Source organism: Elephantulus edwardii, unplaced genomic scaffold (genome assembly GCF_000299155.1).
Source record: "Elephantulus edwardii isolate Elephantulus edwardi_28Jun2011 unplaced genomic scaffold, EleEdw1.0 scaffold00082, whole genome shotgun sequence".
NCBI classification, from domain to species: domain Eukaryota; kingdom Metazoa; phylum Chordata; class Mammalia; order Macroscelidea; family Macroscelididae; genus Elephantulus; species Elephantulus edwardii.
This window is the reverse complement of record NW_006399832.1, coordinates 6,904,234-6,918,446: the sequence shown is the minus strand read 5'-3', so window position 1 is coordinate 6,918,446 and position 14,213 is coordinate 6,904,234. Positions and strand designations below refer to the sequence as shown.

The window sequence follows — 14,213 nt, the reverse complement described above, 5'->3', positions numbered from 1 at the left end:
GGACAGAAAGCGATGCTACCAAGCCAAAGGTGGGTGACTTCTAATCCGCGGCCCTCGGGCCTGTCTTTCATTGTTTTTGTTCAGACATTCCTCTAGGTCGTATAGCCCTGGTGCACAAGTTGCTGTATTGTGGTCACTTGTGGTTGCTGTAAGGCTGAACACTGTGACACTGATGTGTCAAATGTGTTAATGGTTGGCTACCCGATGCTGACAGAGTGGGGTGGAGCTTCCAGATTAAAACAAGCTTGGAAGGAGGAGTAGCACCCACTTCCATAATAGCTTGCCTCCGGAAACCCTATGAACCTGGAGAGGGGATGAAAGGCACCCAACGTCAAGGATTCTCCTTCATAGGGTCGCTATGAGTCGCCTGCGACTCGACGGCACTTAACAACAACATTATAGTACAACTAGTATAATATATATTCTACAGTTTAATACATAATATGCTGTTACAAAGTCATACTATATGATGCTGTAACAGTAATCATACTGCTACAAACAGTATAATTATTATTATGTAATCGGATACAACAGTATGATCAATATTGCACAAAGAGCACAAGTCACAGGAGTGTGCACTGCTCTCACATCCCTCAGGGGAGTAATATCTAATCAAGGGGAAAAGGCACAGTCAGTCTCAGTGAGATCCTTGAATTTTGCTTTTGATTAATTTGGTTTCATCAGCTCATTTGGTTTCATGATATAACTTACAAGAAGATGTAAAAAACTATTATAACTGTGTTCCATGGAATGCATTAAGACTAGAGAAATCCAGGGTTCAGTGAGGTAGAAAATGAAATTTCAGCTTTTTAAAAGAAATGTCAGGCACAGCATTCATCAAGGAGTGCAGGCAACTAAATTAATCTTATAATTAAAATTTCCTCAGCTCCCTTCCCCCCATCTAATGTGCTTACAATGTACACTGAGTTTAAAAAAGCCTCAATGATTTAAACAAAAAGAAAATAATTATATGACAGTAAGATACCTTTTAAAAAATGTTTTAAAGTAAGTGATAAGAACCGGTAAAAGTAATGTCTACTAAAAATTTCCTAAGAAAATTAGGAGTGAGAATAAATTGCTTTTAACTTCAACGATACGGCTAACAAAATTCAGGAGCACACAGGCATAAAGATGGCATTATAATTTATATTAATTAAGAAAAAATGAATATGTAAACCTACCTTCCAACTTTAACCCAATCTGCTGGTATACAAGATAAAGCAGAATTCTTTACTTCAATCATAAACTAAAAGAAAGGCAAATGAATAGTTTCAGTGATTAACTATTTGACTTTCTCATTTTCTCAAACTTTACTGCAATAAGCTAGTAAATATTACACATTCTAAACATTATGAATAAATCCAGTTTTGTTCTTGTGCAAGTTATATTTCTATATAGTCATATATTGGTTTTTAGGATTTCAGTACCTGAGATAAAGCATCACTTACAATGAGCAAAACATCTCAAAGATTAATATGGAGACTTTAAGTAAGACATTAATTTGGAAGTTTCATGTTAACTGTTCTGTTATACACACAGAATTTTGCTGACTGGTTTTCCTTCATTTTTTAGTATCCCTTTAAGTAAGAATTCTATTATTCAGGTAAGGAATCCCTGAATGATACAAACAGTTAAGTGCTCTGTTACTAATCAAAACACTGGCCTTTGAACTCACCCAAAGGATCCCAGGCAAATGCTTCCAAAAAAGTCACACCTAGTCCTAGCCTTGAAACTACTCCCTCCTCCCCTGAGCAGCACTGTTCGCAATAACAAGAAACTGTAAACAGCCCAAATGTCCACTAGCAAACAAATGGACTGAGAAACTATGGTACATTCACACAATGGAATATCATGCAGAACTCAGTAGCAATGATCTTGAAAAATACTACATAACATGAGAGAGGCTAGAGAACATTAACTCAGTCTCATAATGGTAAAATGCTTATAAAAGTCCAAAGAGGGAAGCAGGGGTTGGAAGGGCTGAGGGTGGGAAGGTGGCAAATCATGGGGTCACAGAGTTTAGGGGGGACACGGTAAAGGAATTAGAAAAGATCCAAAAAGAACCTGAAAAGATGAGGCAACAGTGGACATAGATAAAGGGTGATTAGTTTTATAAAACACAATGTATGGGGATGATCATATGAAACCTAATAAGAATAAAGGAATGTATATGAATATCTATATGAAACATAACGTATATGAATTTAAAAAAAGAAAGAATCCCTTCTCCTGTGCACATGTGGATATCAGAATTGAAATCTACTTGACAGCAAGCAGCTAACAACTCAGGTAAAAATCTCTAAATCCATAAACCTTTATTCTGTTAGTAGACTCCTAACAGTTTGAGATTCAGTCCTTACCCTACTATGAATTGGTGGCTGTAACTGCATTGGAGGTTGCATCCGGATGGCCAAGTTCTCTGAAGAACACACTGATCACTCAATTATTACGACCAGAAGACAGTTCTGTCTAAATGTGTACATTTCCCATCACACGAACCATTTATTTATAGATTCATTTTTGCTCTACAATCCTGGCATTCTGAGCTCAAACAGGAAGCAAGGGAAATCAAGTTCCTCAGTTGCACTTCTCATTTCAGCATTTGGTATACATTATCTTAGTGTGCTCTCATTTCTGCACAATTCAACTTTTTCCTTAAACAATTTTAAAAAACTCTTACTTTGTATAGTAAGCTGCAACTTACTTTGAGTGCATATAGGAATTATTTTACATATTTCTACTTTTATAAAGATTCACCCACTTCTATAATTACTCCAGGTATTTATCGTGACATTTATATATATATTTTTTCCTGGACTTACACTGTTGTTAAACAAGCTTGGACTTATATTACTTTTTTAAATTGTTTTGCATATAACTATTCATATACATTGTGTTTTGTACATGTACTTTGTGTTTCATGCAATCATTAAGATATACTGTGTTTCATTTATATACCTTGTGTTTTACAGTCATTCATATGCGTCACATCTTATAAAATTAATTACCACTGGTCTTTGTCTATTATCCCCCCATCTTCTCAAGAGGCCATTGAACAGTTTTCAATCCTTGGACCGCCAACCACCGACCAACCTCTGATATTCTCAGTGATCTTTCCCCCATTCTTCTTTCTCTGTACTTCTTTTTCCCTTTCCTAGTTTGAACATTTGTACATAACTTGCTCAGTTATCCTCCTATTATCACAACAGTTGTCATATGTATTATTTGTCCTTATTGTGACTGAGGTATTTCACTCAGCATAATGCTTTCTAGTCTCTCCCAAGTTATTCAGCATTTTACGAAGTTGTTCCTTAGTGCTGCATAGTACAATAAAGTGCTGCATAGCACTCCATTGTTTGAATGGACCACAATTTTTTAATCCATTTGTTTATAGATGGGAATTTGGGCCATTTCCATTTTCTTACTATTGTGAATAATGCTGCTATGAACATAAGTGCACAATTGCCCTTCTGTGACTTAGCTCTGATTTCTTGGGATATATTCCTAGCAAGGGAGCTCTGGTGGCCTAGTTGCAAAAAGCTGTGCTACAATCCCAAAGGCACAAGGTTCGAGGTCACCCACTACTCTGCTGCAGAAGGATGTGCAATCTCCTCCAACATGATTAACTGTCTCTGAAAACCCACCAGAGGGTCAGCTATGGGTCAGTTCCTACTCTATGGTACACAGAAACATACTCCTAACAATGAAACAGCTTTTGAGAAAATGCCAAACTGCCTTTCAGAGTGGTTGTACCATTTTACACCAGCAGGGCACATAAATCCCAATCTCTCCACATCCTCTCTTACATTTGTATTTGCTGTCCTGTTACACTTTACTACTGTTACTGGGATGAGATGTTATTGTTTTGATTTGCATCTCTCTGATTGCTAGTGATTTTGAACATTTCCTCCTGTGTCTGTTGGCCATCCAAGTTTCTTCTATCACGAAGAGTCTTTTCAAGTCTTTTGCCCATTTTGTGACTGGGTTTTCAGTCCTTTTCTTCGGGAAGCCTGATAGTATTCTGTAAACTTCAGTTATCAGTCTAAAATTTAGTTATCTTTGTCCTAGAGATCACTGCCAAAAGTTTTTTCGAAATCTGTGGGCTTTCTTTTTCACAATCTTGGATAATGTTTTCAACAAACACAGGAATTTTCTTTTAAGAAGGTTGTTGTTGTTGTTATTATGTGCTGTTGAGTTGCCTGCAACTCATAGCAATCCTTTGCACAATATCCCTGAACCCTGTTCTATCCTGTGGACCTCTCACTGTTTCCAACACACCTACCGCCATTACCCCAGTCACTGAATAAATCCATCTCATTAAGGGTCTTCCTCTCCTGCACTGTCCCTCCACCCTCCCAAGCATGACGTCCATCTCCAAGGTCTGGTCCCTCCTTGCAACATGTCCAAAGTATGTCACATGAAGCTGTAGACTCCTTGCCTCTCTAGGATGAATTTGTTCATTTTCTTAGCAGTCCACTGTATATTCAATACTCTTCTCCAACACCGCAATTTAAAGGAATCAACTCACCTTCTATGATCTCTAGTCATTGTCTAGCTCTCTGATGCATAGCAAGTAGTTGCAAAGACCATGGCCTGTATCAGACACACCTTTACCACTGAAATACGTCTTTTCATTTCCTGGCTGCTGGTACCAAAAGTGTTGAATGTGGAGCCAAGCAAACTAAAGCTGTGAACAATCTCAATCTCTTAACCATCTATCATGCTGCTGCCAATTGGTCCAGTGGTGAAAATCGTTGTTTTCTTGATATTGAGCCTCAATCCATACTGAAGGCAGCATTCCTTGACCTTCTGGAGCAAGCACTTCAGGTTCTCCTCAGCAAGCAGGGTTGTGTTATTTGCATAACGCAGATTGTTGAATCTTCCCCCAATTCTGATGCCACATTTCTTCTGATATAGCCCAGCCTCCCAGATAATCTGTTCTGCTCACAGAGTGAAAAGGTATGGAGATAGGACACATCCCTGGCATACACCCTTCCCAATTTTTAACTAGGCAGTGTTTCCTTGTGCTGTTCTGACGACTGCCTCCTGGGCCAAGTACAGGCTTCACACAAGTATGATCAAGTATTCTGGGATTCCCATTCTACTCAGAGTCAGCCACAGTTTGTTATGATCCACACAGTCAAACACCTTTGCATAATCAATGAAACATAGATAGACATTCCTCTGGTACTCCCTGCTTTCAGCTAAAATCCATCTAACATTAGCTACAATATCCCTAGGACAATGAACTTTTCTAAACCCAGTCTGTACTTCTGGCAGTTCGCTATTGATGTGCTGTTCTAGTCGTTTTTTTATAATCTTCAGCAGAATCTTGCTTGCGTGTGATATTAATGATATTGTTCAATAATTTCCACATTCTGTTGGGTCACCCTTCTTTGGGATGGGAACAAATATAGATCTCTTCCAGTCAGTTGGCCAAGGGGTTGTCCTCCAGATTTCTTGGCACAACTTGGTGAGCACGTCCAGGGCAGCATCTGTTAATTGAAATATGTCAATTGGTATACCATCAATTCCTGGGGCCTTATTTTTTGCCAATTATTTCAAAGCAGCTTGAACTTCTTCCTTCATTACCACAGGCTCTTGCTCATATGTTGTTTCATGAAATTCTTTTATGTCTGCCAATTCCTTTCGGTACAATGACTCTGTATACTCTTTCCATCTTCTTTCAATACCTCCTGGATCATTTACTATTTTGCCCAAAGCATCCTTTTTTTTTTTTCATTATTTAGAGAATACTTTAGTAGTTTCTGTAATCAAACCCATGTAAATAAGACCTTACATATTTAATACAGTGCGTTACCCCTGTACAAATGGAAAAAAATATTTAACATTTCTAGACCAATATGGCTGTTAATTTCTGTACAACCAAAGCATCCTTAAATATTGCAACTTGAGGTTTGAATTTCTTCTTCAGTTCTGTGAGCTTAAGAATGACTGAATTTTGAACAATCAATGATTAATCAATTTCAAGTACATTTTATAAGAAACATAAATGTAGGTTATACATATGGATTTTACTTGATGATATGAATGGGAATCAGATTGATTATATCAGTGGAAAGAACCACCGGAGAAGCTCAGTATCAGCTGTGAAAACTAGGCTAGGTGCTGATTGTGGAACAGACCACAAACTACTCATATGCAAGTTCAAGCTGAAGCTAAGGAAAATTAAGTTAAATCCATGGGAATGAAAATATGATCTTGAGTCTATCCCACCTGAATTTCAAAACCATCTTGGGAACAGGTTTGAGGCCTTGAACACCAATGAGCAAAGAACAGATGAGTTGTGGGAGGATATAAAAAATAAGATTCAGGAAGAGTCATTACAAAGACAGAGAAGAAGAAAAGACCAAAATAGATGTCAGAAGAGACTCTGAATATTGCACCAGAGTGCAGAGAAGCCAAAGCAGACGGAAGAAATGAAGTTATTAAAGAGTTGAACAGTGATTTCAAAAGGCAGCGCAGGAAGACAACGTATCATGATGAAATGTGCAAGGAGCTGGAGTCAGAAAATCAAAAGAGAAGAACTCGCTCAGCATTTCTTAGGCTTTTTAAAAGAAGGTTGTTGTTGATGTTATGTGCTGTTTTTAAAGAAGGTTGTTGTTGACGTTATGTGCTGTTGAGTCACCTGTGACCCATTGTGACCCTATGTACAACAGCTCTAAACACTGCACTATCCCTTGCCAATCTTATTGTCTCTGACATGCCTATCCCCATTACCCCAGTGACTGAATCAATCTATCTCATCAAAGGTCTTCCTCTCCTGTGCTTTCCCTCCATCCTCCCAAGCATGATGTCCTTCTCCAAGAACTGATCTCAGCTTGCAAAATGTCCAAAGAATGTCAGATTAAGCTTCAGAATTCTTGCCTCCAAGGAGCAGGCTGGTTTTACCCTCTCCAGGACGAACTTGTTTGTTCTCCTAGCAGTCCTTGGTATATTCAATACTCTTCTCCAGCACCACAGCTCAAAGGCATCAATTCTCCTTCTATCATCCCTAGTCACTGTCTAGCTTTCTGATACATAGCAAGGAATGGTAAAGACCATGGCCTGTATCAGGCCCACCTTAGTCTCCAGACTGATATCATTGTTCTTCAGTATTTTGGAGAGGTCTCTGACAAAAGACTTTCCCAGTACAATTTGTCTTTTAATTTCCTAGCTGCTGGTACCAGGAGCGTTGATTGTGGAGCTAAGTAAACTGAATCAACAATTTCAATCTCTTCATCATCTATCATGATGCTGCCTATCGGCCCAGTGGTGATAATCTTTGTTTTCCTGATGCTGATCTTCAGTCCATATTGAAGGTTGTATTCCTAGGATTTGTTAATTTTCTCTTCTCCAGGTTAAGCATTTTTGGCTACTTTGCAAGCCTATTTATGCTGTAGGCCAGGCATTCTAACTTTGTTCCCATTTGTCTCTTATGAGCTGTATGGTTTTAAGTTTTACTCTTACATCTCTAATCCACTTTGAGTTTGTTTTTGTGAATGGTGTGAGGTATAAACTCTTGTTTCAATTTTCTGCAAGTAGATGTCCAGTTTTTCCATCACCATTTTTCAAGAAGCTGTCATTTCCCCATTTAATGAGTTTTATTACTTTATCAAGTATCTGTTGACTTTAGGTTGATGGATTGATTCCTGGGTTCTTGATTTTCTTCCATTGATCTATGTCTGTCATTGTACAGCTGTGTAGTAGGCTTTGAGATCAGAAAGTGAGATACATCTAACTTCATTTTTTCTTTCCAGATAAGCTTTGTTTATTTTGAGTCTCTTTTTTTTCTAAAGGAAACTGGAAATTACCTTTCTTATCTTCTTGAAGAATGAAGTTGGTGTCTGTATTTGGGTTTGCACTGAACCTGTGACATTCATATTTTTAACATACAAATTCCATTAATAGATACACTACAGATTTTACACTGATTAAAATATGAATTACTGATTTATTTTACACAGTAGCATCCTTAAAACTTCTAGAAACAATGGCGTTCCCTTAAATCAATTAAGACTGAAGAGTCAAAAAAATGTTGGCTTTGTCTATAAAACTTGACTCTAGAAAAACCCCACAGAGCAAGTAACACTTCATTTTAAAAGTTTGCTTTTAAAATAATACCTAAATGCTACTGGCCTTTCAAGACACATCTAGAAATGACTTTTTAACTATGAAAGCAACCCCATTTTTCCTCACCTATTCATCTCCAGCATAATAGATCATATGATCGTCTGATTCAAAATGCCCCATGCCAGTCCATCTCATCTCGCCAATACCTACTATGCCAATATTTGTATGTTCCATTTCTTCCTTAACAATATCTAATTTTCCTACATTCATGGTTCTCACATTCCATGTTCCAATCACTAGTGTCTACTTACAACTGTTATTCTTCATAGTATTTTCATGTTCATAGTATCTTCATGTTATTTCCATTCTTGAAAACTCTACTTCAGTTGTCCTATCTGCTAGTCTAAGTGTGTTCTATTGGAAGTTTCTTCTCACATATTTTGGATATGTTGCAAGCAGGGACCAGTGCTTGGAGAGGGATGTCATGCTTGGGAGGGTGGAGGACCAGTGCAGGAGAGGAAGACCCTCAATGAGATGGACTGACTCAGTGACTGGGGTAATGGGGGTAGGTGTGTCAGAGACAATGAGATTGGTACAGGAAAGAACACAGTTTAGGACTATTGTGAATAGGGTCTCTGTGAGTCACAGGCGACTTGATGGCACATACAATAACACTGTCTTTTTTGTAGAATCATTCTGGGAAGAGCTGTGTCAAAGACAAACAACAGAATTAAGGAACATACTGGTTACTGGTATTTCAGAAGGACCATCTAAATACATTAGTCACTAACATTGAGCATGGCAGTAGGCACCATATCAAGGACGGAGGTGTCAATTTGGAGGTGAAGCCAACAGACCTGCCTTGGTGTGGTTGGTGGGCATTTGGCTAAGTTGCTTTACTATTTGTCTTCATTCAAATCTGTGCCTTACACATATTACAAATAACAACTGATAACAGTTCCCTGAAGCACCACAGGAACAATTTGGACTGTAACTATTAAACAAACCTCCAAATATTGACAGTTTACTCTATGGGCCACAATTCTCAAGCAAAATCACCCTTAAAAGAGCCAATAAACAAGAAAGAACATATGAGAAACCAATAAATGAAATCCACCAAAAAAAAAAAAAAAAAGAGCCAATAAAACCGAAAAACCAAACCTGTTACCCTCTCATGGTAACCCCACATCTCATAGAGTAGAACCACAGAATTTTCCTGGCTGAATCTTTACAAGAGCAGATTTCTCGGCCTTTCTTCCACAGTACTTCTGAACAGATTCAAACTACCAATCTTTAAATTAATACTCAACTCAAAACTCACTGCCATGTAGTAGTTGGAACCAATCCATAGCTGGCCCTCCACTGGGTTTCTAAGGCTAAAAATCACACAGGCAGAGACTTTATTTTTCTAGCAGAGCTACTGGTGGACTCAAAATTGGATTCAAACTTCCAAAGAAGTGTGGCCTCTGGGTGTGCTTCACAACTCCCTATAGACTATGCCAGCAGAGTTCCTTCTATTGCTGTCATTATTGTTAGGTGCTGTTGAGTCACATACAATTTATGTTGTTGTTCTGTGCCATAGAATTAGAACCAACCTACAGCTGAACCTCCAGAGGGTTTTCAGAGGCAATCAATCATACAAGAGGAGCCAGCCTCTCCTTCTCTAGCAGAGCAGCTTGTGGCCTTAAATCGCTTGCCTTGGGGAAAGCAACTCAGCTTCTTGCTACTAGGCCACCAAAATTATACCACTCATAGTGACCCTATAAACAAGATCTGAACTCTGTTCTATCTTGTGCCATTCAACACACCTGAGCTTTTTGCAGCAATCACTACATCAATCCCTCTCACTAAGAGTCTTCCTCTTTTTTCTGACACTCTACATTTCCAAGCATGATGTCCCTTTCCAATGAATAGTTTTTCCTAAAAACATGCCTAAAATATGCCAAGCTTGCCTCTAAGGAACACACTGGTTGCACTTTTACTAACACATTGTCTTTTTGCCCATCCATGGGATATTCAATACTCCAGCACCACAGTTCAAAGGCACAGACACTTCTGTCATCCTCATTCACTGTCCAGCTCTCATATGTATAGCAGGTGACTAGAAAAATGTGGCTTGAATCAGGTGCACCTTGGACTTTAAACCATTATTCTTCAGGTCTTTGCAAACCATGTAGAATGGAGAAGAGTATCAGAGGAGCCAATGTAAGACATAGTCTCAGGCGGGGCTGAGCTCATATTTCCTCTACTAACTCTCAAGGTTCCTCAGGTTTGTGGTCTGTGTTTTACTCCAAGATGCAATCAACAAAATCTCAATCTCCCAATCTCTCTCTCTCTCTCTCTACAGGCACACTGGTAAAGCACTCAATTTGTAATCAGAAAGTTAGAGGTCTTGGAAACCCTATGGAACATTTCACCTCTCTTATAGGGTCCTTTAGGGAGCTCTGGTGGCCTAGTAGCAAAAAGTTGCACCGCAATCCTAAAGACATACAGTTCGAAACCACCAACTGCTCCACAGAGAAAGACGGGCAATCTCCTCCCGTGATTAACTGCCTCTCAATACCCACCAAACAGTCAGCTATGGGTCATTTCCAACTCCACAGTCCACAACAACAATAACAAATAAGGTCCTTTTAGTCAGAATTGACTTGACAGGAGGTTCACTTTCTTGGTTTATACTTGCAATGGAATAGGAAATTTTCTCTCCTGCTATTCCTTTTATCATACATTTTCAGAATAAGCAGACAGTGCTTTTGAGGATTTTATTGCTAATGAAAAGAAAACAAACTAAAATCAGAAGTTGGCATGCATTTTAAAAATTAAAAATCTTAAGAAGTTCCCACAACAGCACACTCTGTTCTATAGGCCGGACTTCATCTCTCACAGATGTGAGAAGCTGGCCCCGAATCGCTCTAGCAATTGCTGGTACTCTTCTCTTGGGACCCAATTCTGTCTTGTTAAATGTCAGCTATTATTACTCAAGCTATAGCCTCTGGTATCTGTAGGTTGGCAACCTTGCTGGGTTTGCTAAAACTTTTAACTCACTCCAGAAAGTGATTTCTGCAGCATCACATTTAACACGTTCCTACTCCCTACCCCCTTTCTTTCACTCAAGGCTTTTCAACTGTGTTTTATTTAGATGTAAGACTTCACAGAGAACAAGCATATTTTCAATATACTAGACAGATAGTTGAAACTCTGTGAATTATGATTTTTTTAAGAAAATTTCATCCATTATTTCTTTCCTTTTTTCTAAGAATAATAACATTTGTCAATACTCTCTTCTACTCACTGCAGTCAGGTTGGTCCACACTCACAGTGATCCTCCATCGGGTTTCTGAGCTTGTCAATTGTAATGAGGACAACTGCCCGTGTCTCTCTTGCACAGCTGCTGCGGGTGATTCAAACCATCACAGATGTGCAGCCTTTGGTTAGGAGCACAACACTCAAGAGAGCTCCTACCATTTATGAAATCTAAAGCCTATTTTTTTCAAATCAAATACAAGTTTCCTTTGTTGTTGTTGCGGTTGTGTACCACTGAGTTAGAACCAACCCATAGCTAAGTCTCCAGAGGGTTTTCAGAGGCAGTTAATAGTACGAGAGGAGACTGCCCATCCATCTCCAGCGAAGCAACTAGTGGTCTCAAACCATGTACCTTTGGGATTGCAGCACAGCTTCTCACCTCTAGGCCAACAGAGTTCCCTAAGTTTCCTTTAGAAAGATAGAATTTAAATACTACCTTTTAAATTCAAAGACCAGTTACACATATGGTTCAAGGTTAAGAGGTAATGGTTTATAAACATAAAACAGGCAGAGATTGTCACAGAAATAGCACCAGATACAAAAGTCAAACAAGACTCTACATTCACTATGCTTTTACAAATCAATACTTATAGAGTCAGTAGCAGTAAAAAAACACAGAAACTGAGAGCAGAAGTAAAAAATGAATATTGTCGAAAGTAGCATTGGTCTGAGAGTCTGACACATTTACACCCACTGTTAGTAGTAACAGCAAATCTATGTACCCTGTTATGCTGCTGGAGTAATCTTTATTGAAATGGTATTACAAAATTCAGACACATAAAGTTTTAGATCAAACAGAAAGGTATAAAAGAAGAGTAAAATTTTCCTCCCTGCTCTGACTCGCAAAGGTAATCACATTAGAGCGCCTGTGGTTTTATTTCTTTTAGAATCTCTAAATTTGCTCAAAACCTCATTGCTGTCAAGTTGGATCCAACTCACAGCTGTCCTTTCATTTCAGAGGCTCTAAATCACATGGGCAGATACTGTCCATCTTTCTCCCTAGGACTTGCTGCTGGACTTGAAGCACTGGAGAAACATCACCACTGGGTTAGCAATGCAACTCCCTAGAGACTTTGTGACAAGAGTTCTCCAAATTCTTTGCAGACACCTTTCAAGAGCTCTGGCAGCCTAACTGGGTAAAGAGTTGCACTGCAGAATAACGATGGGAAACCTCTTCGTGTGTAATTTATAGCCACTGAAAACCTGCTGGAGGGTCAGCTATGCATTGGTTCCAACTTCATAGCAATGAGTTGTTAAATGATTTTAATTTTAAAAATAATTTTATTGTAACAATGATTAATAGCTAGGAACTGTGGAGGCTAGATGAACTCCTAAAACTACTACCCTGAGAAAATCTTTCAAACTTAAACCAAAAATATTCCCTAAATTTTTCTTGAAACCAAATGATAATTCATCTTAACTAGCAAAAATATATGCTTTGAGCATGATTCTTCTTTTAAGATCTATCTGTATGGTGTCAAAGCAAATCAACATGAAGGATAGGAACTTTAGGGGACTTCGTGCGACAATGAGTTTATATTAATTGTGGAGGAACAATTCAGAAAAGTAGGCAAAGAATGGTTGTAGAATGTAACTAATATCACTAAATTATACAGGCAGAAACTGTTAAATTGATGTATGTGAAAAAAAATTGATGTATGTATTCTCATGTACAGTCTCAAACAACAACAAAATAATTTTGTATTAATGTACTCTTGAAATTCAAGAAAAGATTGTTAAAACCCAAAAAGTTCCATTGTTAATAATAAAGAATTTTCTTGCGTTAAACTCATCTGTTTAACTTGTTGTTGCTGTTATGCATCATCGAGTAGCACACAACTCAAAGTGATCTTATTTACAACATCTCTGAATTCTGCTCTATCCTGTGCCAACCTTATTGTCTCTGACACACTTAACCACATTACCACAGTCACTGAATCAATCCATCTCATCGAGGATCTTCCTCTCTTGCACTGTCCCTCCACCCTTCCAAGCATGATATCACTTTCGAAGGACTGGTCACATCTTGCAACATGCCCAAAGTATATCAGACAAAGGCTTAGAATCCTTGCCTTCAAAGAGCAGCCTGGTTTCACCTTTTCTCAGATGAACCTGTTTGTTCTCCTGGCAGTCCATGGTATATTCAGTACTCTTCTCCAGCATTACAGCCCAAAGGTATCAGTTCTCTTTTTATCACCCCTAGTCATTGCCAAGCTCTCTGACACATAGCAAGAAACTACAAAGACTATGACCTGGATCATGTGCACCTTAGTCTACAGAATGACATTGTTGCTTTTCAGTACTCGGGAAAGGTCCCTGACAGCAGATTTTTTTCCAATGCAATTTATCTTTTGATTTCTTGGCTGCTGGTACCAAGTATGTTGAGCTTGAGTAGAGCCAAGTAAGCTAAAGCTGTTAACAATCTCAATCCCTTCACCATCTATCATGACGCTGCCAATTAGCCCAGTGGTGAGAATCTTTGTTTTCTTGATACTGAGCTTCAAGGCTCAATTTAAGGCTGCAGTCCTTGACCTTCTGCAGCAAGCGCTTCAGGTCCTCCTCAGCAAGCAGGGTTGTTTCATCTCCATAATGCAGACTGTTGACAAGTCTAACTCCAATCCTGATGTCACACTCATCCTCATAAAGCCCAGCTTCCCAGATGATATGTTCTGCATATAGATTGAAAAGGTATAGAGATAGGACACATCCCTGGTGAACACCTTTCCCAATTTTGAACCATACAGTGTTTCCCTTCTCTGTTCCGACAAATGCCTCCTGGTCCAAGTATGGGTTTCATATAAACATGATCAAGTGTTCTAGGATTCCCATTCATCTAA

The 14,213-nt window shown here is 38.7% G+C and overlaps 1 protein-coding gene across 1 annotated transcript in view; it reads right to left on the bottom strand.

Annotated features, from left to right (window-relative positions):
• Positions 1-14,213, bottom strand: part of MSH3 (mutS homolog 3) — a 292,985-nt gene that overhangs the window by 98,938 nt on the left and 179,834 nt on the right. The window contains exon 16 of the mRNA XM_006889888.1: positions 1,182-1,246. Coding sequence (XP_006889950.1) covers positions 1,182-1,246 — 65 coding nt within the window. The remainder of the gene's footprint in view (positions 1-1,181; positions 1,247-14,213) is intronic.